Source organism: Rousettus aegyptiacus, unplaced genomic scaffold (genome assembly GCF_014176215.1).
Source record: "Rousettus aegyptiacus isolate mRouAeg1 unplaced genomic scaffold, mRouAeg1.p scaffold_m13_p_11, whole genome shotgun sequence".
NCBI classification, from domain to species: Eukaryota; Metazoa; Chordata; class Mammalia; order Chiroptera; family Pteropodidae; genus Rousettus; species Rousettus aegyptiacus.
This window is the reverse complement of record NW_023416286.1, coordinates 13,731,686-13,756,283: the sequence shown is the minus strand read 5'-3', so window position 1 is coordinate 13,756,283 and position 24,598 is coordinate 13,731,686. Positions and strand designations below refer to the sequence as shown.

Here is a 24,598-nt window from a genome sequence, read left to right as displayed (position 1 = left end):
AAGTGACAATTTAACTTCATTATTTCCTATTTATATGCCTTGACTTTCTCTTGCCTGATTGCTCTAGCCAGGACTTCCAATACTATAGTAGGGATATGGAACAGCCTTGTCTTGTTCTTGATCTTAAAATGAAGGTTTTTAGTTTCTCACTATTAAGTATGATGTTAGCTGAGGGTTTGTCATATGTGGCCTTTATTATGTTGAGGTATTTGCCTTCTATACCCATTTATGAAATGTTTTAATCGCAAATGGATGTTATATCCTGTCAAATGCTTTTTCTGCATTTATTGATATGATCATATGATTTTTACTTTTTATTTTGTTTACATGGCGTATCACATTAATTGATTTGCGTATGTTGAACCATCCTTCAGTCCCTGGAATGAAGCCCACTTGATTATGGTGTATAAACTTTTTAATGTATTGTATTTAATTTTCAGGTATTATGTTTAGGATGTTTTTTTATCTGTATTTATTCATCAAAGATATTGGTCTATAGTTTGTGTGTGTGTGTGTGTGTGTGCGCGCGCGCACGCATACGCGCACGCGCGTTTGTGTGTTATCTTTACCATGTTTCAGTATCAGGGTAATGTTGGCCTCATAAAATGAGTTAGGAAATATTGCTTCTTCTTAAACTTTTTGGAGAAGTTTGAGAAAGACAAGTATTAAATCATCTTTGAATGTTTGGTAGAATTCACTGATGAAGCCACCTGGTCATGGGCTTTTGTATTTTGGGAGGTTTCTGATGACCATTTCAGTTTTCTTACTATTGATCGGTCCATTTAGATTATCCAGTTCTTTGGTATTTAATATGGGAAGGTTATATATTTCTCAGAACTTGTCCATTTCTTCTGAGCTATCGAATTGGGTGGCATATAATCTTTCATGGTATTCTTGTATGATCCTTTGTATTTCGGTGGTATCCATTATAACTTCTCTTTCATTTCTGATTTTGTTTATTGTGTCCTTTCTCTTTTTTTCCTGTGTAAGTCTAGCCAGGGGGTGTGTCAATTTTATGGATCCTTTCAAAGAACTTGCTTTTTGTTGCATTATTTTTTTTTTCTGTTGTTCTCGTGTTCTCAATTTCATTTACTTCTGCTCTAATTTGTATTCTTTCCTTCCTTCTGCTGGGCTGCATTTGTTCTGCTTTTTCTAGTTTTTAAAGATATAATATTAGGTTATTTATTTGGGGTCATTCTTGTTGTTTGAGGTCAGCTGATAATGATATGAACTTTCTTCTTATTACTGCTTTTGTTATGTCCTAATGGTTTTGATACTTTTTATTTTCATTCTTGTTTATTTCTATGTATCTTGATCTGTTATTTCTTTTATGACCTAGTTTTTCTTTTGTAGCATGTTGTTTAATCTCCATATATTTGTGGTTTTTCTGCTTTCTTATTGTAGGTGATCTTGTTTCAAAGCATTGTGGTCAGAAATATGCTTGGTAGTATGATTTCAGTCTTTTTAAATTTGTTGAGGTTAGTTTTTTGTCCCAACATATGGTCTATCCTTGATATTGTTCCATGTGAACTAGAGAACAATGCGTAATCTGATGTTTTGGAGAGAAAGACTCTGTAAATGTCAGTTATGTGTAATGTGTCATTTAAGTCTGATATTTTCTCATTGATTTTCTGTTTGCATCATCTATCCATAGCTGACAGTGGGATATTTGAATGCGCCCTGATTTTAAAAAAAAAAATTATTATTATTAAGGGTGATTTTATTTTAGGAGATTGATAGAAAGTTTTTTTTTTTCCAGGTGTTGTACAAGCCTCTTGTATTGCCTGGCCTCTCATATCTCCACTGTGTGGCCGAAAAAAGGAGAAAAAGAAAGAAAGAAAGAAAAAAAAAACAGAAAAGAAAAAAAGAAAAAAAAAGGGAAAAAATAGAAAAAAAAAAAAGGCCTTTATTTCCTGGGGAAGATGTGTGTCTTCTCTGTGACCAGGTTGTTGGTCTTGTGGCTCCTCCTCCATGGGAAAAAGTGGTGGGCAATGGGTTTCTGATCTACTGAAGAGTCCCTGAAGTCCCAGTGCTGTCCCAGTGGTCCAATGCAGTGTTGTGCTGTCTGAAGCGTTTCAGGTGCCTCTTCCAGGATCAGTCTTAGTGAGTAGGTAGGTTGGGTTGGGAGAGGCTGCTAATGTGCCTGTGGCTGTTTTGTTCCCAGTAATGGGACCACCAGTCCTCAGATGCCTTACTTCTGTATCTCTACCCCTGTCACTGGGACCAATGGCAGTGTACGTCTGCCACTCAGAAGCTGTTCCCTCAGTTTCACAGCCTGAAGACTCCCTGTTTTGTAGCTCAACACTCACTGCTGCAATTTCCCCTTGGGCCTGCTGCTAGATCTGGGAGAGTGTGAGAGGCGAGCTCTGAGAGGGTAGGGGAAGGGGGCAAGACTCTGGGACTCCACTTTCTGTCTAGCAATAGTAGCTGCTAGAATACAGCTGTCACTCCTCTGTATTCTTTCTCTGCTGTAATCTGCTGTTAGCACTGGGTTCCACTGGGGTGTATGCTCAGGGCTACATGGAGTACATGCTGAAACCTGATTCCTCTTCCCTCACCCCCGATTCTTACAGAGAGCTCAGGGTCTGCATAAGTGGCCCTTGTCTCTGCTCCTTTCCCTTTCTTCTTCCCTCACTTGCCTGATTTGCCCACCTTTAGATGCTTCGATGCAAAGATCTTTCAAATGTGTTTGTATGTTAGGCTGGAAATCTTCTGTTGGGTCATAGCCATTCAACCTGTTATAATTTCAAGGGAAGAAATCAAGGGGACCCCTTATGCCGCCATGATTTTGATATTACTTATTCTTATTTATATTTTTTATCTTTTGTTCCTATTTAAAGAAGTCCCTTCAACATTTCTTATTATACTGGTTGGTGGTGAAGAATTTCTTAGTTTTCTCATCTGAGAAGCTTTTTATCTGTCCTTGATTCCAAACGGTAGCTTTGCTGGGTAGAGTAATCTTAGTTGTAGGTCATTGCTTTTCATGACTCTGAGTATTTCCTGCTAATCCCTTCTGGACTGCAAAGTTTCTGCTGAAAAATTAGCTGACAGTCTTATGAAAGCTCCCTCGTAGGTAACTAACTGCTTTTCTCTTGCTGCTTTTAAGACTTTATTTTTGTCTTTGATTTTGCATTTTAATTATGATGTAGCTTGCTGTGGGCATCTTTGTTTGGGACTCTCAGTAGTTCCTGGACATGTATGTTTATTTCCTTCACTAGGTATAGAACGTTTTCATTATTTCTTCAAATAGGTTTTCAATCTCTTGCTTTCTCTCATCTCCTTCTGGCATCTCTATGAAGAAAATTTTGGTGCATTTGATGTTGTCCCAGAGGCCCCTTAAACTGTTCTCATTATTTTGATACTTTTTTTCCTTTTCTGTTTTGATTTGCTGTTTTCCACTACCTGTCTTTCAGATCATTGATTCAATCTTCTGCTTCATCCAATCTGCTATTGTTTCTATCTAATGTAGTCTTCTTTGCAGTTATTATATTCTTCATTCTTGACTTGTTCTTTTTATGGTTTCTGTCTTGTTGTGTAAATTTTTACTGAGTTTTCCAAATCTCCTCCTAGTTAATTGAGCATCCTTATGACTAGTGTTTTGAGCTCTGTATATCTGATAGATCGATTGTCTTCATTTCATTCAGTTTTTTTTTTCTGGAGTTTTATTCTGTTCTTTCATTTGGAACTTGTTTCTTTGATTCATTTTGGCTGCTCCCCTGTGTTTGTTTCTATGTAATAGGTAGATCTTCTATGTCTTCCATTCTTTGCAGAGTGGCCCTTATATACTAGGTGTCCTGTGGGGCTCACTGGCACAGTCTGCTTAGTCAACTGAGCTGGGTGCTCCAGGGTTCTCCTTTGTGTGAGTTGTGTATGCTCTCCCATTGTAATTGAGTCTTGATTACTTCTGAAACATCTGTAGTTGGAACTGAGCTTCAGCATGACTAGTTATGAGGACTGGCTGTCACTACAGTGGATGAGCTATTCTGTAGGGGGTTACCCTACAGTGCGGGATTCACTTTAGTAGGGCTCTGGTGCCTTACAAGTCCACCCTTTAGTATGCCATTTTTTGAGCTAATTGGGTTGTGCTCTGGTGTGGTCTGAAGATGGCCATTTATTTTGGGGTCTCTTTGATGGGCTCCGGTGCAGGCCAAGGTCAGCTGTTTTCGGTGCCTGGCCTGGGACCACCTACTGGTAGCTACAAAGTAATTTGTGGTTGGTCACTATCTGTATGGAAGTTCAGGGCTCCTGGGAGTGACTATGCATGAACCACTGCTGGCTGCCACTAATATTGAACTTTGGGCTGCTTAGCAAGTAGTATAAGGCATATCCAGGACAGCTGCTGAGTTTTGGAGGTTTGTGGACCTTTGAGAGAATTTATGAAATTCTGAAGCATGAGCCCAAGCCATCCCTATGTGATGAACAGACACCGAAAGAGGTTTGGGCAAGGCATATGAGTCGGGCGGTATGATATCTCAGGAAATCACCAGTGTGGGACAAGTGATACTAGCCATGTTGATGAAGACTCACATTTGGTGTTCCCTTGCACTTGTTGGCTGTTTTGGGGGATAGCTCAACAAAGAATCAATAGTGCCTGCCAATAATTCTTGGAAAGAGCGCTTCTCCAGCTCTTGCCCTGAAACCAGACAATTTACTTCCTTTCCATATTTCCCTGGTGCTTTTCTATCTGCTGTCTCTTCATTGGAGTTTAGAGTGTTTGTAAATGAGCGAGTCTGTGCTCAGACCCTTTAGGAGGATATCTCAGTCTATAGAAACTTTTGTCTCATCTAGATGGAATCCCTGCTGATTTTCACAGCTACATGTCGTGAGGAATCCTCTTCTCAGCACTGGTGCTCCAGGCTGGTGATTACAGTGTGAATCTGGGACCCCTGGTTCTTCATGGGGGACCTCTGAAGCTGAGATATTCCTCCTTATTCTTAACCACCACATGTGCATGTGGGACCAGCTTGTTTCAAGTTTCTACCCATCCTACTATTCTCAATGCAGCTTCTTCTTTATATCTTTAGTTATAGAATTTTTGTTAAGCTAGTTCAAGTGGTTTTGAAGGGTGTTTGTTCTATAATTTAGTTTTAATTTTGAGGTGGTCATGGGAGAAGGCAAGTACAACATTTATCTATTTCACCATCTTGACCAGAAGTATGCACTTACCACAATTTTGAATCTATGTAAGAGTGAAGTAGAATCAGCTAAGCAGCCATATTCTGCATTTGTTGGACTGTACTTGGGAACATAGCCATCAGCTCCAGTGCACAGGAACACCTTCTCAATGTTGCAGTAAAAGGAGTTACCTAGATTCTGAACAGGATCTACCATGACACGACCATAAATTATATCACCTGAAACAGAGATGCAGAAATGTTATTTCTGTTAAGTAATAAGATGTGTCTACATGACACTGCAAACAATCTGTGACTATACTGATACTAGAAGAATTTCCTTCTCTTTCTAATGTTGCATTAAATGTCAAAAACCTTTTAGTGTTAGCTTCAGTATCTGGTTCACTCCCATGCCTCAGATATGATCCCTTTGCAGACTGACCACTGAAGGTGTATTGAGTTTCACATGCTCAGCCGGTAGTAGAGACAATCTCAAGTTCTGGCTTATAACTTAACATCCATAATATCAGTTTATATAAATAAATTAGTTGGCAAAATACAGACTAATAATAAAATAATATAATAATAAAATAACACTAAAACATTAATAGAAAGCTGAATTAGTTTTATTTAATTTTAAAAGAGGGTTTAAGGAATTTCCTCAGTATTAAAGGATCTATTTCACAGCCATTACTGAACTACCAAATGTGCTAGATATTTGGTGAGGTGCTGGAAATATATCACTAAATAAGAAAGGCACAGTACTTGCCCATGAGGCACTTACAATTTCATGTAGCTACAGTATTTGAGATAGTGAAATTTAAAAATAAATTCATGAAAAAACCCAGACTTGTTCCAAATATCACTTAAATAAGGGAAATAGAGATTGACTTCTCCAAAAATAAAACCACCCAGTAACATATATACTCAATTTAGTGGCCCTTGGATTCCCACCACAGTAATAAAGATACAGTAATATTTCTTAAAACCATACAAGAGATTATAATTTTTTCCCCTCAAACATGATTCCAATAAAGCAAAGCATAACAGATACAATGTAAAACATACAGAGCAGCTCTCTCATTTGTAAAGTGATACCTTCTGCAAAAGCAACATCACTTTCCTGCCCAAATCCCATGGATCCATCAGACAACCACAGATTCTTCTTGGAGAGTAGGTACATTTGGGTGTTCAAGCTAAATTCAACAGCCACTGGATCACTGACCTAAAACCAAGTGTAAAACTTTTTTATGTGTTATTGATTGTTCTGATATTGCACAAACACATTATTCACAGAAACACACACTGTTCACTAACATGTAGAATGCTGAACACTTTATTACAATTTTTATGTTTAAGCAAACCAACTTAGGAAATTGTAGCACTGACTTTTCCCTTCTTGAGAAGACAAAAATGGTGAGGTTAAATCATTTTTTGAATGAGGCTTAATAGTGTATTTTGAGCTCATTTCCATTGGTTTATAGGAGTATAAAAGGGACATGTAAATATCATGGTCAATGGAAGGCTAACATTTAGTGTAAGTTCTTGTACAAAGAGTGCCATCATATTTCTTTTAATGCATATTGTTCAGGTACTTTGCGATGGCATGAAGTACAGGATATTTATTCTTCTTGAAGATCAAGAACTAGATGAAGGAGTGCAAAAGGACTCTGGGGAAAATTATCAAATCTCCAAGGCAGCAAGCTCCAGGAAGAAAAAAGATAAGATCATATAAGGAAAAAAAAAAAAAAAAAAACAACCCTTGCATACTCTTAAACTATGGAATTTGTATACTAAACCAACAGATAAAGGGCAATTTTTCTTCTTTCATATCTTTCTTTCTTCCTTCCTGTCTAATTTTCTTTGTTCTCAGATGCAGGAATTAAAGACATCGTGTGAACTTTTTTTTTTAACTAATAAAAGTAAACCAAGCAAATAACAAATTAGGATCCTAGGAGTCATGGGAAAATGATGTTATGAGACACACCTGTTGGAATCGAATGTCAAGGTCAAAGGCTACAGGCTCTCTTGGGTTGCAGGTGACTGGCAGGCGGTACTCCTGATGCGATGGCGTGGTGCATGGGACCAGTTTTACAGTATAGGTCCCTGAGTAGTCACGTACCTTTGAGGAGGAAAGAAGGCATTTACAGATCTGAGGTGCGACCAGAGGCAGCAAAAAAAGAAAATTAAGTAAGAGCCTTAGTCACTTACTGCAAAGTCAGACACAAAGCTCCATTGCTGGACTGGCTGGTTATAAGTTGGTTCACTCCTTATTAAATGCAGGGAAAATGTCAGGCTTGGATGATCAACTGACATGATCATTGAGCTTGTGAAGGACGCTAAAAAAGTGTCAATAACAATTATGGCATAGTGTTTAAAAGAGTGTATAGCAGTTTAAAGTTTTCAAAGTACTTCATGAAACAATATTTGTTTTTATTCTTATAACAAACCTACAGACTAACAGAGTTGGTATAATTAATCTTATTTTGCAGATAAATGGTGCAATTCTCCCAAGATCACATAGCTAGGATGTGTGACTTCTGATTCCTAATTTTGTGTTTTTTTCTAATGTATGATTCTGTCAAAGATAATTGTGCAGAAATACTCAAATAGTTCAAGGCTTTCCAGAGAGGTAGAGAAGTGAAAAAAGCCTAATGTGAATGCATGTATTGTGCACCAAAACTATTAGCTGAACTTCCCAGGCTATTAGCATGCACACAGCTAGGCAAACCCAATTTATAAATACGATATAATTTTAATCAGTCTAGATAGAACAAAATTTTATGTTCTAGAAATCTCCAAAATTCAAGTTTGCCTTTAAAAGTTAAATGTTTAAATATTAGAGATATTAAAATGTGAAGTAGTATCTGTATTAGAGCACCTTTGGGCAACCTAAAGTGCAACTAGATGTACTCTTGAATGAATTTAATAGCTTTTAATTTATATGTTTATAGTGCCAGGGTAAATGTAATAAAGAAAAAAAATTCTTGCAGAGCTTATTGGCTTGGTTTATTTTTTACTAAAATGTTACTTAAATTGGTTTAAACATCCCTGAGTAAATTCCTTATGCATATCTTTGCTGACACTAGAAAATAGATTACAGTTATAAATAACCAAACTAAAGCCAATACAAAAGTTAACACTAATACAGTGGCTGTCTAGAGGTCACACCTAGAAAAAGAAGAATGTAGAAGGCAATGAATGAACTATTTACCCTTACCAGTCTGGCATGAGTTGGCACACCAGTAAAATACTTAAACTAGTTTAGTAATATAGAAAGTCAAATAAAAAAGTATTTCTAATGAAATATCCTTTATATTTAAAAAAAGATTTAGACATAGAACTTTAGTGACTGAAACCTTATTGATATTCAAAGCACAACTATCAATAAAATTACATAGCCAATAATTAAACATAGTTAGTTAACATGTCTGAAACTTAAGTATGATACTAAAGTGATACTTGTGGCTCTATTATAAAGGATTCTTACAATACCTAGAAAATAGGTCTGAACAGAAAAGTGCTTGTTAAACAAATAAACTAAGATGCAATTTTTCTGTACAATGGAATTGCAGCAGAGAAAGGGATTATTGTTGCTATGCTCTTTATCTAAGGAGAACTCCATTTAAGATTAACTCAGTAAAGTTTTTTTTTTTTAAATTTTGTATTTTCTCTAAAAGTCTACATAGATAAAGATGGTTTGGTAGATTACGAGATGTAGCCAAACAATTATCAAGCCTTCATGCACATATGCAATTCAATTGAAATTAAGGGCTTCAAAGTTTATAAGGAAGCATATTGAAACATGTGAAGATAGCAAAACTCTACCCTTGTGGTATGAGGAATGGCTGTTAATATGTAACAGGGCTTACTAGGATGTGACAGCACAAACAAGCCATGGAATCGAGCCTCTGTCTTGAAGTTCACGACCAAGCGTCCCTCTTCACTAATGCGCATGCTGGTTGGATACAGGGAACCTACAAATGGATAGCAGACGACAGTGAAACTATTGGTAACTGGGTACTCCTAACGTACAGGATTTCTTCCACAAATGAATTCAGATTCATCTCATCTTTAAGCATTCTGGCCAAAAGGTATTATCAGGATAATTCTGAGTGTTAAGAGAGGCAGAAGAAAAATACGGAATTAAAATGTCAAATAATCTGGAATAAATATTCAGGGTGATTATATTACCTTTTACGTGGCTTTAAGATAAAATTAATTTGTTTACAAGAGCAGATTTTAAGATACACTATTGACAGTCTTTCCCTCTGGCTCACAAAAAGTAACACAGCCATGATGATGCTCGGACATGCATGGAACCAAAACAGTAGTATATGCTTAGAAAGAAACAGCACTAATTCTACTAATTAATTAATTAACTTTATGCTATGGACTTGAAATTATGATTCTGACATGAATATTAAAACAAAGTTGTGCAGAGCTCATGGATCCAATATTTGGTGAGACATACCATCACTGTTCCAAGACATTCAGAAAAAGTATCACAGAATAATAGAATTTTAAAACAGAAAGAATATTAGAAGTTTAGTCTATCTTTCAGAAGAAATTGAATGCCATAAAAGTTAAGCAATACATTCAAGATCACACAGCTACTTAGTTTTAGAGCTAGAATTAGAATCCAAGACACAATTTATACTAGACTTTAAAACATACCTCCTATTTTTAGAAACAAAAATGAGTAACTTTTTCTCTTGGGTTCATTCTTTATTTTCAATTGGAACTTCCTCTATTTATTTTTTATAACCTAGGGAAATATATAGACTCTGTTGTGTAACACACAAATGATTAATCACCTAGAATGACTATGAAAGTTAAATATCCATGATATGTGGATGGTATATTTAATAGTCACATACTACACAAAATTTGAGGTACTGATATGATTTTTAAAGTTTTTTTCATGACAAAAATAAAATTATCTTAAAATGTCGAATATAAAAAATAAATATATTTTTAGCTATAGTAAAAATTTCTCTTAAGTAATTCAAGAGGATGAGAAAACTAGTTTTCCAACTCTTTATTAACCCACCTTGGAGTTCAGCTTCTGGTGGGCTGCCAATTCCATCATTCCACAAAATGGCAGTGTCATACACAAAAGTTAGACGAAGCTCTGACTTCAAGTCAAAATGCTGCCAACCTCCTACTCCAACGGGAGAATGGAACACGTAGGAAACATACAGAGGGACTCGAAGAGTCACATATGACTGCACTAGGTTTAGGACCTAAAACAATGAAATTATATCTATCAACACAATTTAGCATTAACTAAATGAGCCTAATTTTGTACAAGTCATTTTCTCCTTTCTCTAATGAAGATTTTGAGTAATCATTGAGGAAAAGATTTAACAACATTTACAACACTTAATTTTGGAGAAATTAGATAGTTGCTATACTATCCTTTGCAACAAAAGATATGTCGCAGAAATCTTTAAGAAAAATCGCATTATTTTGAGCATAGTATTCTTACACAGTCCTTCTATTTTTATAGCAGTTTTATTAAGATAAAGTTCATATACCATATAATTTACCTATTTAAAGTGGACAAATAAGTGTTATCTAATATATTCAGGGAGCTGTGTAACTTTCACCACATTCAATTTTAGGACATTTTCATCACCTCCAAAAGGAATCTCATAGTCGTTAGCAGTCATTTCCTTAATCCTACACCCTTGCCCGCCCCCACCCCCGCCCCACCCCAGACAATGGCAAGTGTTAGCTTACTTTGTCTTTATGCATTTGCTTACTATGGACATTTCATATAAATGGAATTATATATAGGTGGTTATCTGAGACACCTTCTTTCATACTATTTTTAAACATTTATTTATTTTTTATGGTGACATTGGTTAACGAAATCCAGTAAGTTTCAACTGTCCACTTTAACAGTAAGGTATATATATATTTACACTGTGTGTTCACCTCCCAAAGTTAGATTTCTTTCTGTCACCACATATTTGACCCCCTTGACCCCATCTACCTTCCTCCTTGTCCCTCACCCCTACCCTCTTGTATCCACTAGTCTATTGTCCATGTTCATGAGTCTCTGTTTGTTTGTCCTGTTCATTTGTTGCTTTTAGGTTTATATCCCACATATAAGTGCTATCATGTGATTTTCAACCTTTTCTATCTGGCTTATTTCTCTTAGAATGATTATTTCCATGTTGTTGCAAATGGCAGTATTTCATCTCTTCTTATGGCTGAGTAATATTCCATTGTATATATGTACCACAACTACTTTATCTAATCATCTATCGAAGGACACTTCAGTTGCTTCCATATCCTGGCCGCTATGAATAATGCTTCTATGAACATGAGTGTGCAAAAATCTTTTTGGATATGTTTTTAAGTCTTTGGGGTAAATACCCAGTAGAGGGATTGCTGGATCACATGGTAGATCAATTCTTATTTTTTGAGGATACTCCATACTGTTTTCTAAAATCGCTATACCAATTTGCAGTCCCACCAGCAGTGGGACTGCATCCTCTCCAACATTTGTTATTACTTGCCCTGTTGAATATAGCTTATTTAACAGGTGTGAGATGGTTCTCATTGTGGCTTTTATTTGCATTTCCCTAATAGCTAGTGATGTTGAGCATCTTTTCATATATTTGTTGATCATTTGTATGTCTTCTAGGAAGTGTCTATTCATGTCCTCTGCCCATTTTTTGATTGGACTGTCTGTTTTTGTTGTTGTTGTTATTGAGTTGTAAGAGTTCTTTGCATATTTTGGATATTAGGCCGTTATTGGAGGCATTGCTTGCAAATACATTTTCCCATTCAGATGGTTCTCCCTTTACCTTATTGATGATTCCTTTTACTGACCAGAAGCTTTTTAGTTTAGCATAGTCTCATTTATTTATTTTAGCTTTTACTTCCCTTGCTTTTGCGATCAAATTCATAAAATCCTCTGGAAGTCCAAGGTACTTGAGTTTAGTTTCTTTGTTTCCTTCTATGCACTTTATTGTTTCAGGTCTTATATTCAGGTCCTGAATCCATTTTGAGTTAATTTTGATGTGTGGTGATAGACAACAGTCTAGTTTCCTTCTTTTGCAGGTGGCTTTCCAGTTTTCTCAGCACCATTTATTGAAGAGGCTTTCCTTTTTCCACTGTATGTTTTTGGCTTTCTTGTCGAAAATTATTTGCCCATGTAAATATGGATTAACTTTTGGACTCTCGATTCCATTCCACTGGTCTGAGTGTCTGTTTTTCTGCCAATACCATGCCATTTTGATCATTTTTGCTTTGTAGTATAATTTGAAGTTGGGCGGAGTGATACATCCAGACTCGTTCTTTTTTTGCTAAGGATAGCTTTGGCAATTTGGGGTATTTTATGCTTCCATACAAATTGGATAATTTTTTTGTTCTATTTTTTTAAAAATGTCAGTGAGATTTTTGATGGGAATTGCACTAAATCTGTATAATGCTTTAGATAATATGGTCATTTTAACTATGTTGATTCTTCCAATAATAAAACACAGCATATCTTTCCATTTCTTTGTATTTTCTTCGATTTTTTTTTAATGGGGTCTTATAGTTTTTATTATATAGGTTATTCACATGCTTTGTTAATTTATTCCTAGGTATTTTATTCTTTTGTTGCAATTGCAAAAGGAATTATTTTTTCCACTTCTTTTTCTGATTCTTTTTATTAGTGTATAGGAATGCTATGGATTTTTGAACATTGATTTGTAATCAGAAAACTTACCGTATTTGCTTATTGTTTCTAGTAGTTTTCTTGTGGAGTCTTTAGGGTTTTCTATATAGAGAATCATGTCATCCTCAAATAGTAAGAGTTTGACTCCTTTGTTTCCTGTTTGGATGCATTTTATATCTTTCTCTTGTCTCATTGCACTCTCTAGGACCTCCAATGTTATATTGAATAACAGTGGTGATAGTGGACAGATTTTCCTTGTTCTTGATCTTAGAGGGAAGGTTTTTAGTTTTTCGCCATTCGGTATAATGTTGGCTGAGGTTTTGTTACATATGGCCTTTATTATGTTTATTTTTCTATACCAATTTTGTTAAGTGTTTTGATCATAAATGGGTGCTTTATCTTGTCGAAGGCTTTTTCTGCATCTATTGGTATGATCGTGTCATTTTTATGTTTTAATTTGTTTATGTGGTGTATAACAGTAATCGATTTGCATATGTTAAACCATCCTTGTGCCTTGAGGATGAAGCCCATTCGATTGTGGTGTATAACCTGTTCAATATGTTGCCATATTCGGTTCGCTAGCATCTTATTTAGGAATTTTGCATTTGTGTTTATGAGAGATATTGGTCTGTAATTTTCTTTTTTTGTGTTATTTTTACCAGGTTTCAATATCAAGGTAATATTGGCCTCATAAAATGAGTTGGGAAGTATTGCCTCCTCTTCGATTCTTTGGAAGAGTTTGAGAGACTAAATATTAAATCGTTGAATGTTTGGTAGAATTCACTGGTAAAGCCTTCTGGTCCTGGACTTTTACTTTTGGGTAGGTTTTTGATAACTGTTTAAATTTCCATACTGCTGATCGGTCTATTTAGATTTTCCAGTTCTTCTTGATTCGGTCCAGGAGGGTTGTATTTTTCTAAGTACTAGTCCATTTCTTTTAGGTTATTAAATTTGGTGTTATATTCTTTTTCATAGTATTCTTGTATGATCCCTTGTATTTCAACAGTGTCTGTTGTAATTTCCCCTTTTTCATCCGTGATTTTGTTGATTTGTGTCCTTTCTCTTTTTATTTAGTGAGTCTAGCCAGAGGTTTGTTAATTTTATTAAACCTTCTCATAGAAACAGCTCTTTGTTGTGTTTATTTTTTCTATTGTTTGTTTGTTTTCAATTCCATTGAATTCTGCTCTAATTTTGATGATTTCTTTTCTTCTGCTGACTTTAGGCTTCATTTGTTCTTCGTTTTATAGTTTTTTTTTAAGATGAAGCGTTAGGTTGTTTATTCAGGCTCGTTCTTGATTTTGGAGATAGGCCTGTAATAACATGAACTTTCCTCTTATGACTGCTTGTCTCATGTCCCAAATTTTTCATATGTTGTACTATCATTATCATTTGTTTCTATATACCTCTTTATCTCTCTATTTTTTTTCTGACCCAATTTTTCTTCAGTAGTGTGTTCTTTAATCTCCATGTATTTGTGATTCTTCCTGTTTCTTTTTGCAGTTGCTCTCTAGTGCCAAAGCATTATGATCAGAGAATATGGTTGGTATGATTTCAACCCTCTTATATTTGTTGAGGCTATCTCTGTGTCCCAGTATGTGGTTGCTTCTTGAGATGTTCCATGTGCACTAGAAAAAAATGTATAAGCAGCTGTTTTGGAATAAAAGGCTCTGTAAATGTCAATAATGTCCAGTTAGTCTAATGTGTCATTTAAGGACTTTATTTCTTTACTGATTATCTGTCTGGATGATCTGTCCATATCTGACAGTGGGGTATTTAGGTCCTCTACTATGATAGTGTTTTTTTTTGTTGTTGTTTATCCCTTTAGTTCTGATAGTAATTGCTTTACATATTTTGGGGCTCCCTAATTGGAAGCATGGATATTAATACATGTTATGTCTTCCTGGTACATGATTGACTTTATCATTATGAAGTGTCCCTAAGTATCTTTCTTTATCTATTTTAGTTTGAAATCTATTTTGTCTGATATTATACCATTACTCCCGTTTTTCTCTGAATGCTATTTGCTTGCAATATCATTTTTCACCCTTTTACTTTGAGTCTATATTTGTCTCTGGGACTGAGATGTGTCTCATCTAGTTGTTTTTTCAACTCCTGAAATTGTTGATATTACTCGTTGTGGAACTCACTGTTTTTCAGAAGTACCATTCCAAATTCTCTGTCATCTGTTACATATTTCTACATCTGTAAGCTTATTTTCTGGAGATTTGTCTCTTTCTTTCTGAGATGTCCTGTCGCATTTGTTGTTTGTGGTGTCTAATGGACTATTTCTCCACCTGGGAAATAGAAGTGTGTTCTGCTTTTTTTCCAGAAAAAAAAAAATTATTATATCAGGTCTCTCTTTGGTCTGTTGTAAAGAAGGCCCTTTTCTTTTGGTTTCTAGTAGGTGGCATCTAAGCTTCTTGGATCTCTGCTTTATTTAAAGCCTGAATAATGCATTTTTTTCCTCCCTTGTAGATATATAATAATGCTCGCTATCCTCAGTCTCAGTTCCTTTCTGTGTTAGCAACAGTTTTGGTAGTATTTGCTCAGATTCCCCTGGGACACCACAGTGTTGGGGCTCAGAGGATATAGGGGGATAGTCCCCGGGTTCCTGTGGGTTGTGGGTTGAGGGCTGCAGCTCAGCCTTAGTTTTGCAGCTGCATCTGGTCAAAATCAACTGTTGTTTCTCTGCCATTCCCACATCTCTGCCATCTTGTTTCTCTTCTTTCTGCCTTGAAGTCTGAGCCCTGCCGTATGGAGCTCCCAGCATTCCCAGGCATGTCTGGTTAGGGAACTCACTGCACCTTCTCTCTTCCCCCTCCTCCTACAAGGCGCTCTCGTAGCTGTGAGCGGCAGCTTCTTTATTTCTCCCAGTCCATTGCTTGACACTTGAGGTTCTGACCTGTGGTAGATCTTATGCACAGATCCCATGCTTAGACATGCTGGTATGCATTTTGGGTGTTTTTGCTGAGTTTTAGATGTTCAGCTTATTATTGTTTCAAGGGGAGAGATCTGGGGACATCTTTCACTCAGCCATGTTTCTACAAACTCTCTTCCTGTTTTTAAGGTGAATCCATGTTGTAGCATGTTTCAATACTTTTAATACCGAATAGCATCCTATTGTATGCATGTTCCACATTTTACTAATTCATCAGTTCATGGGCATTTGGATTATTTCTAGTTTTGGCTATTATGAGCAATAAGGTACTATTATAAGGTACTTTTAAGTTATATAAAGAGTAAATAAAACAAGGAATATCTGTAAACAAATATGTTAAATATGTTAAGATTTCTTTAAAAATTAATTGAAATGAAGTATGCTGCTTAAAATTTATAATTTCCTCTTTCAGATACTTTGCAGGTGCATTAGGGGTCAGGGAGGATGAGTTAACACTTGTTTTTAAAGCACTTACTACATTTCATATATTGTGTTCACAGTAAAAGTAATCAATATTTTTACTTGTCCCTATAATTATATTTTTATGTATGTGTGGATGATTAGAGGAATGAATGGATAGATGATGGATAGAAAAGAAAGAGGGGGAAATTAAGACTCAAAGAAATAAGGCAAATTTTCCACAGGATTCTCTAAGCCTCTGAGTGGCTCTGTCAATATTAGAACCCAGCATTTGGCCCATGCATTTTCTACTCTATCATACTTCACTGTATTCCAAATAAGCTGAGAGTAGTACTAAGACCACCTAATAAAGATGATCATATTTAATTCTCAAACTAGTTATTCAAAATAGCTGAGATAATACAACCATCCTCCTCTACACAAGAGGAAATGAAGTTAGGTTCGATTATTTTTCCTAGAAGTTTGTGTCAAGCTTTCTGATACAAGTCTAGTTTTCCTTCCATACTGAGCCGGCTACAGCAATTATATACATGAGTCACTGAATCATTTTAATCATGATAATAATTTATCATTTTTTCATGCAGTTAAAAGTAAATTCAAACCACAAAATGAGGACTTTAATCACTATATATTATATATATATATCATCTACCAAACAAATTATTTGATTCCCAGCTGTGTAGTAGCTAGCACTCCCTGTTATCTGCTAATCTAGCCAGCAGAGAGGGGCTTTGCAACCAAAGTCCTTTGAGATAGTATTTCTTAAGGGTGGGTAGTATTGCAGTCATTGAGAAACTGATCTTGAAGTGCAGTTTTAACACTTGATAGTGTAATAAAGTGATTAAGTCAATCTATGTGTCACTAGCAATTAAGGTTAATATTTCATCTTGTAATTGTAATAAACCACCATTAAAAATTTATGCTTTAGGCATGGATTAACATTAAACTTTCTAGGTGCTAAGAATAATTTTTGATAGGATTATACTCTTCAAATCTTACTGAGTGTACTATTTAGTAGAGAACTATTAATATTCATCTCCTATGAATAAGTTACTTCATGTATAGCTCCCTAATTCTTATTTGATTTCATTTGATTCTTGTGGTAACCTAGAGTTTGATCTATTTCAAGTACTCAATAGTCATTCATAGCTAATGACAATCATAGTAGACATCACAGGTTACATTCTTATACCAAAAATCTTATTATTAAATTAAAAACTAAAATTTTTAAATTACAGTTGGTGTATAATACTATATTAGTTCGAGGTGTACAACGTAGTGATTAGACATTTATATCGCTTACAAAGCTATTATCACAATAAGTCTGGTACCCATCTGACACCATATATATAGTTATTACATTATTGACTATATTCACAATTAATTTGTAAATGCCAGTTTGTGCTTTTAAATCTCTTTACCCTTTTTTGCCCACTCACCAACTTCTCTCACATCTGGCAACCATGAATTTGTATTCTGTATCCATGAAGTTTTTTTTAAAATTTTTGTTTGTTTATTTTGCTATTTAGATTATACATATAAATGAAATCCTATGGTATTTGTATTTCTCTGCCTTATTTCACTTAAGATAATACTCTCTACGTCCATCTATGTTGTCACAAATGGCAAGATTTCATTTTTTATGACTGAATAATATTCCATTGTATATATGTATTAATTCTTTATTCATTCATCTATTAATGAACACTTAGTTGTTTCCATTTCTTGGCTATTTTAAATAATGCTGCAATGAACAAAAAGGATACATATATCTATTCAAATTAGTGTATTGGGTTTCTTTGGATAAATACCAAAAAGTGGAGTTCTTGGGTCATATGGTAATATTATTTTTAATTTGTTTGAGGAACCACCATAGTGATTATACCAATTTGCAGTCCCATCAACAATGCATGATGATTCCCTTTTCTCCACATCCTAGCCAACATTTGTCATTATTTTTGATGATAGCTGTTCTGACAGGTGTGAGATGCTGGCTCATTGTGGTTTTAATTTGCATTTCTCTGATGACTAGTGATGTTGGGCATCTTTTCATATTTCCATTGGCCATCTCTATATCGTCTTTGGAGAAAGGTCTATTCTAGTTCTCTGGCCATTTTTAAATTGGATCGTTTGTTTTTTTTTTTTTTTTTTTGGTGTTATGTTGTACAAGTTTGTTAGAAATTTGGGGGCTTTGTTTCTCTTTTTTTAGTTCCTTTAGGTATAAGATTAGATTGATCACTTGAGAATTTTCTTGTTTGTTATGGTAGACCTATATTATTATAAATTTTCCTTTTAGAACTGCTTTTCCTGTGTCTCACAGATTTTAGTTCATTGTGGTTTCTTTTTCATTTGCCTCAAGGTCTCTTTTGATGACTTCATTGATCTTGTTAACCCATTCATTGTTTAGTAGTATATTATTTAACCTCCATGTTTATGTGTTTTTCCTGTTTTCTCTTGTAACTAATTTTTAGTTTCACACCACTGTGATTGAAGAAGATGCTTGGTATGATTTCCATTTTCTTAAATTTATTGAGACTTGTTTTGTAGCCAGTTTGTGATCTATCCTTTAGAATGTTCCATGTGCACTTGAAAAGAATGTATAATTTGCTGCTTTTGAGTGAAGTGCCCTAAAAATATTAAGTTCATCTGGTTTAATGTGTTGTTAAAGCCACTACTACCTTGTTGATTTTCTGTGTGGGTGATCCATTCATTTATGTTAAAGTCCACAACTATTACTGTATTATTGCGGATCTCTCCCTTCATTTCTGTCAATATGTTCTTTATATATTTTGGTGCTCCTACATTGGGTGAGTAGATGTTCACAAAAATTATATCCTCTTTTTGAATTGATCCCTTTATCATTATGAAATGCCCTGCTTTGTTTCTAGTTACAATCTCTGTTTAAGTCTATATTCTATCTAATATAAGAATTGCTACCCTAACATTTTATGAGGGCTACAACTGTTTGGGATTTCCCACTGGTTGAACTTTCTTTCTGTTGCTGCTTTTGTTGTCAAAAATATGTCTACCAGATAATGATGCTTGTGTACATGCAAAGAAGGCTCATAGATCTCAATAGCCTGATACCGCAGTAAAGGGTGTACTTAGCTATTCAGTTGAGGACTCTTAGCCAAAGTCTCTGAGTAACAGCAGTCTTCACAGCCACAACATGTGGAAGAAATAGACCTAGGCTTCTGTCTAATTACAAGCCCTCTTGAATGTCTGTGGTACCAGGTGCATGAAAAAGACCTTGTAATACGGGTCAATATCGGTCCACGATTTTTTTTAGTATTAATAACAACTCCATGGGATATTTATAATAATAAAATCAGAAATAATAATAAAATAATGATTTAAAAAGTTATAACAGTGTATCCACAAGGTGAAATATCATGTAGCTATCAAAAGTCTTGTATCTGAAGAATTATCATGGTCATGAGAGAATGTTCACAATATGTTAATTTAAAAAGCAGGATGTAAAATGGTATAAATAATATTATATTGCTACTAATCAAAACAGTATGGTACTGGCATTAAAATAGGCACGTAGATAAGTGGAACAGAATAGAGAGCCCAGACATAAACCCCCACATATAGTCAACTACTTTTTGACAAGAGTGCCAAAAGCACACAATGGAGAAAGAACAGTCTCTTCAACAAACAGTTTTGGGGAAACCAAATATCAACATGCAAAAAAATAAAAGAAAAAGAAAAAAAATAACATTTTATTTCCTGTTAACAGAAACTATTTTGAATATTGCAGGTGATTCTTTTAGTTTGGTTACTTTTTCTTGCAAGTTAAATAATCTGAATGTGGGAGGTTAGGGAAGGCAGACAAGCCTTTCAGAATGCATTAAAAATAGCTATTTAATCACAACAAAAAATTCAAAGACTTGGTAATATGTCATGGCTGTAGTTATAACTACTAAAACACAAAGAAAAAAATCTATATCTTGTTTCTGGCAGTAGCAATTACCATTTGGTAAAATGTGTGTGCACAGTGATTGTTTGATCTAAGTATCAAGTCTAGAAAAGCACTGGAATTTCAAGGGAGAGTGATGTCAGAAACATGGCGGAGTGAGAGATGTCCCCAGATCAATCCTCTTGAAACAATAATAAGCTGAACTCTAAAGCTCAACAAAAACAAAAAACACCCAAAGTGCACAACAGCGCATCTGAGCAGGGGATCTGTGCATAAGAGCTACCACAGGTCAGAATCCCTGGGTGTCGGGTGGTGGATGGGGAGAAACAAAGAAGCTACCTCTCGCAGCTGAAGCTCCCTGTAGGAGGAGGGGTGAGGAGAGAAGGTGTTGTGAGTTCCCTGAACAGTCCTGCCTGGAAGACCTGTGAACACCAGTCGGCCGGTGGCAGTGCCTAGTCATCAGGAGAGTGTAGAGAAGTGAGGATGGAGGAGAAGTGGGAATGGCAGGGAAATAACAGTTGATTTTGACCAGATGCATTTGCAAAATTGAGGATGAGCCGTAGGCCCCATTCCCCAACCCGGAAGGCCCCTATGCCCATATACTCTGAGACTTAGCACCACAGATCCCCAGGAGAATCAGAGCAAACACTACCAAAACTGTCGCTAACACAGACAGGGACTGAGACTGTGAGGAGTGAGCATGATTGAATATGTATATATTAAAAAAAAGGCATAATTAAGACTTAATATAAAACTGAGATCCAAGAGGCTTAGATGCTACATATTGGAAACCAAAAGAACACCTTCCTTGCGGCAGGTTAATGAGAGACCTTTATATAATAAATCTTCCTGGAAAAAAGCTGAATACACTTCTGTTAATGCCCAGGTGGAGAAATAGTCCATTAGACACCATAAACCAAAATGGTGACAAAACATCTCAGAAAGAAAGAGAAAAATCTCCAGAAAATAAGCTTAGAGACATAGAAATATGCATCTTACAAGACAGAGAATTCAGAATGGTACTTCTGAAAAAACTCAATGAGATCCAAAACAATTCATATCAACAATTTCAGGAATTGGAAAAACACCTAGATGAGTGAGCAGAATGAGTTCTTTAGCAAAAGGATTGAAACTCTAAAAGGAACTAAATAGAACTTCTGGAGATGAAGAACACCTTGCAAGAGTTGAAAAGTGAAATAGCGTGTTTGGGAAATAGAGTTGACCAAATGGAAGAAAGGATCAGTGATATTGAAGGCAGAAATCTAGAAATAAATCAGAAGAAAGAAGGAAGAAACATAATAATGAAAAATAATGAAAGCTGATACCATCAGGAGAGGAAACAAGAATAATGGGCATTCTTGAAGGGGAGGAAAAGAAGCAGAAATTAGAAAGCATTTTCAGACAAATAGTTGATGAGAATTTCCCAAATGTAAGGAAGGAGCTGAAGCTTAGAATTCAAGAAGTCAAGAGAATACCCAATTATCTCAACCCAAGAAGGCCTTCACCCTGACACATTGTTCTAAAATTATCCAAAAATCAATGACAGATACAGAATTCTCAGGGCAGCCAGGGAAAAGAAGATGGTAACCTATAAAGGAAAACCCGAGAGATTATTGTTGGACTTCTCAGCACAAACCATACAAGCCAGAAAGAAGTGGAATCAAATATTCAAACTATTAAATGCAAGGAACTACCAGCCAAGAATAATGTATCCAGCTAAGCTCTTCTTTAGATATGAAGGAGAAATTAAGACATTTCCAGACATACAAAAATGGGGGGAATTCTTCATTATGAGCTCTGCATTACAGGAAATACTGAAAGGGGTCAGCTCACCTAAAACAAAATGACACACACACACACACAAACATAAATAGAGGTAAGGGGACTAGCAAGCAGAGAAGTAGAGGAATGCAACCCTTACTAAGAACAGGGCATTATAAGCTTAAACAATAAGAAGAGATTTGCTACAGCAAGATAGTAATGAACATTCAGCACACATAGGGACAAATTGAGAGAACAATGACTGAAAAGGGGGGGATTCAAAGATCCGTATTTGCAAAGGGGAATGGAGATAAGGCACATGCAGAAGAAAATGAACTGTATATATATACCTATCCATTACATATTCGTAATGGTAACCACACACCAAAGATTCAGAACTAAAGTATATAACATAAAACAAGAAGGACCAGAGGGAAAACCCACAAAAGACAACCAAAATAAAGAAAACAGAAACCCAAGGACAAAGAAGCAATGGAAACATCGAGCTACCCGAAATCAAAAGATAAAATAGCTATAAGAAAACCTCATATTACAATAATCGCCCTATATGTGAATGGACTAAACTCACCAATAAAAAGATAAAAAGGCAAGAGTTACATATTGGATCAAAAAACAAAACCCAACAATATGCTGCCTCTAGGAGAAACATTTCAGTTCCAGAGACAAATACAGACTCAAAGTAAAAGGGTGGAAAATGATATTGCAAGCAAATGGCATTCAGAGAAAAGTGGGAGTAGCAGTATAATATCGAATGAAATAGACTTCAAAATAAAAAAGATAAAGAAAGATACTGATGCATTATAATGATAAAGGGAATCATGCATCAAGAAGACATAACACTTATTAATATCTATGCTTCTAATCAAAGAACCCCAAAATATATAAAGCAATTACGAATAGAACTAAAGGGGGAAAAAAAGACCAACACAATATTATAGTAGGGGACCTAAATACTCTACTATCAGACATGGACAGATCCTCCAAACAGAAAATCAATAGAGAAATAACATCCTTAAATGACACATTCGACCAACTGGACATTATTGACATTTACAGAGCCTTTCATCCTAAAACAACTGCTTATCTGTGGTGCACATGGAACATTCTCAAGGATTCACCACATACTGGGACACAGAGAGAGCCTCAACAAATATAAGAGGGTTGAAATCATACCAACCACATTCTCTGATTATAATGCCTTGAAACTAGAAATTTCAAAAAGAAAGCAGAAAGAACCACAAATATATGGAGATTAAACAACATGCTACAAAGAAGAAATAAAAAGAGAAATCAAGCCATAGAAATGAGTGATAATGATAATACAACATATTAAAACTTTTGAAACATGGCAAAAGCAGTTATAAGAAGAAAGTTCATATCATTACAGGCCTATTTCCAAAATCAAGAATGAACCTGAATAAACCACCAAATGCTTCATGTTAAAAAAAAAAAAAACTAGAAAAGAAAGACCAGATGAAGACTAAAGTCAGCAAAAGGAAGGAAATCATCAAAATTAGAGCAGAATTCAATGAAATTGAAAACAAACAAAAAACAATAGAAAAAAATAAATGCAACAAAGAGCTGGTTCTATGAGAAGGTTAATCAAATTGACAAACCTCTGGCTAGACTCACTAATGAAAAAAGAGAAAGGACACAAATCAATAAAATCAGGGATGAAAAAGGGGAAATTACAAGAGACACTGTAGAAATACAAGGGATCATATAAGAATACTATAGAAAATATATAACACAAAATTTAATAACCTAGAAGAAATGGACCAGTACCTAGTAAACTACAACCTTCCTAGACTGAATCAAGAAGAACTGGAAAATCTAAATAGACCAATCAGCAGTTTAGATATTGAAATGGTTATCAAAAACCTACCAAAAGTAAAAGTCCAGGAGCAGATGGCTTCACCAGTGAATTCTACCAAACATTCAGAGATTTAATATTTATTCTCCTCAAACTCTTCCAAAGAATCGAAGAGGAGGCCATACTTCCCAACTCATTTTATGAGGCCAATATTACCCTGATACCAAAACCTGATAAGGATAACACACAAAAAGAAAACTACAGACCAATATCATGAACACAGATGCAAAAGTCCTAAATAAGATATTAGCAAACCAAATACAGTGACATATTGAAAAGATTATATATCACAATCAAGTGGGCTACATCCCAGAGGCAAGGGATGGTTCAACATATACAAATCGATTAATGCACTACACCACATAAACAAATTAAAACATACGAATCATATAATCATATCAATAAGGCAGAAAAAGCCTTTGACAAGATCCAGCATCCATTTATGACAAAAACACTTAACGAAATTGGTATAGAAGGAAAGTACCTTAACATAATAAAGGCCATCTATGACAAAGCCTCGGCCAACATTATACTGAATGGTGAAAAACTAAAAACCTTTTCTCTACGATTAGGAGCAAGGCAAGACTGTTCACTATCGCCACTCTTATTCAAGATAACATTGGAGGTCCTAGAGAGTGCAATCAGACAAGAGAAAGATATATAAGGCGTCCAAATAGGAAATGAAGAAGTCACACTGTCACTATTTGTGGATGACATGATCCTCTACATAGAAAACCCTAAAGACTCCACAAGAACACTACTAGAAACAATAAGCAAATACAATAAAGTTTCTGGTTACAAAATCAATATTAGAAAATCTATAGCATTTCTATATTCGAATAATGAAACATCAGAAAGAGAAGTGGAAAAA

General features: G+C 35.3%; 1 protein-coding gene across 3 annotated transcripts in view; it reads right to left on the bottom strand.

Annotated features, from left to right (window-relative positions):
* FREM2 (FRAS1 related extracellular matrix 2) overlaps positions 1-24,598 on the bottom strand; it is a 209,317-nt gene that overhangs the window by 22,450 nt on the left and 162,269 nt on the right. For all 3 annotated transcript variants that reach the window (XM_016161361.2, XM_016161362.2, XM_016161363.2), the window contains 6 exons: positions 10,168-10,360; positions 8,987-9,091; positions 7,326-7,453; positions 7,102-7,236; positions 6,213-6,339; positions 5,167-5,354 (listed from right to left, as the gene is read on the bottom strand). In XM_016161361.2, the coding sequence (XP_016016847.2) occupies positions 5,167-5,354; positions 6,213-6,339; positions 7,102-7,236; positions 7,326-7,453; positions 8,987-9,091; positions 10,168-10,360 (876 nt within the window). The remainder of the gene's footprint in view (positions 1-5,166; positions 5,355-6,212; positions 6,340-7,101; positions 7,237-7,325; positions 7,454-8,986; positions 9,092-10,167; positions 10,361-24,598) is intronic.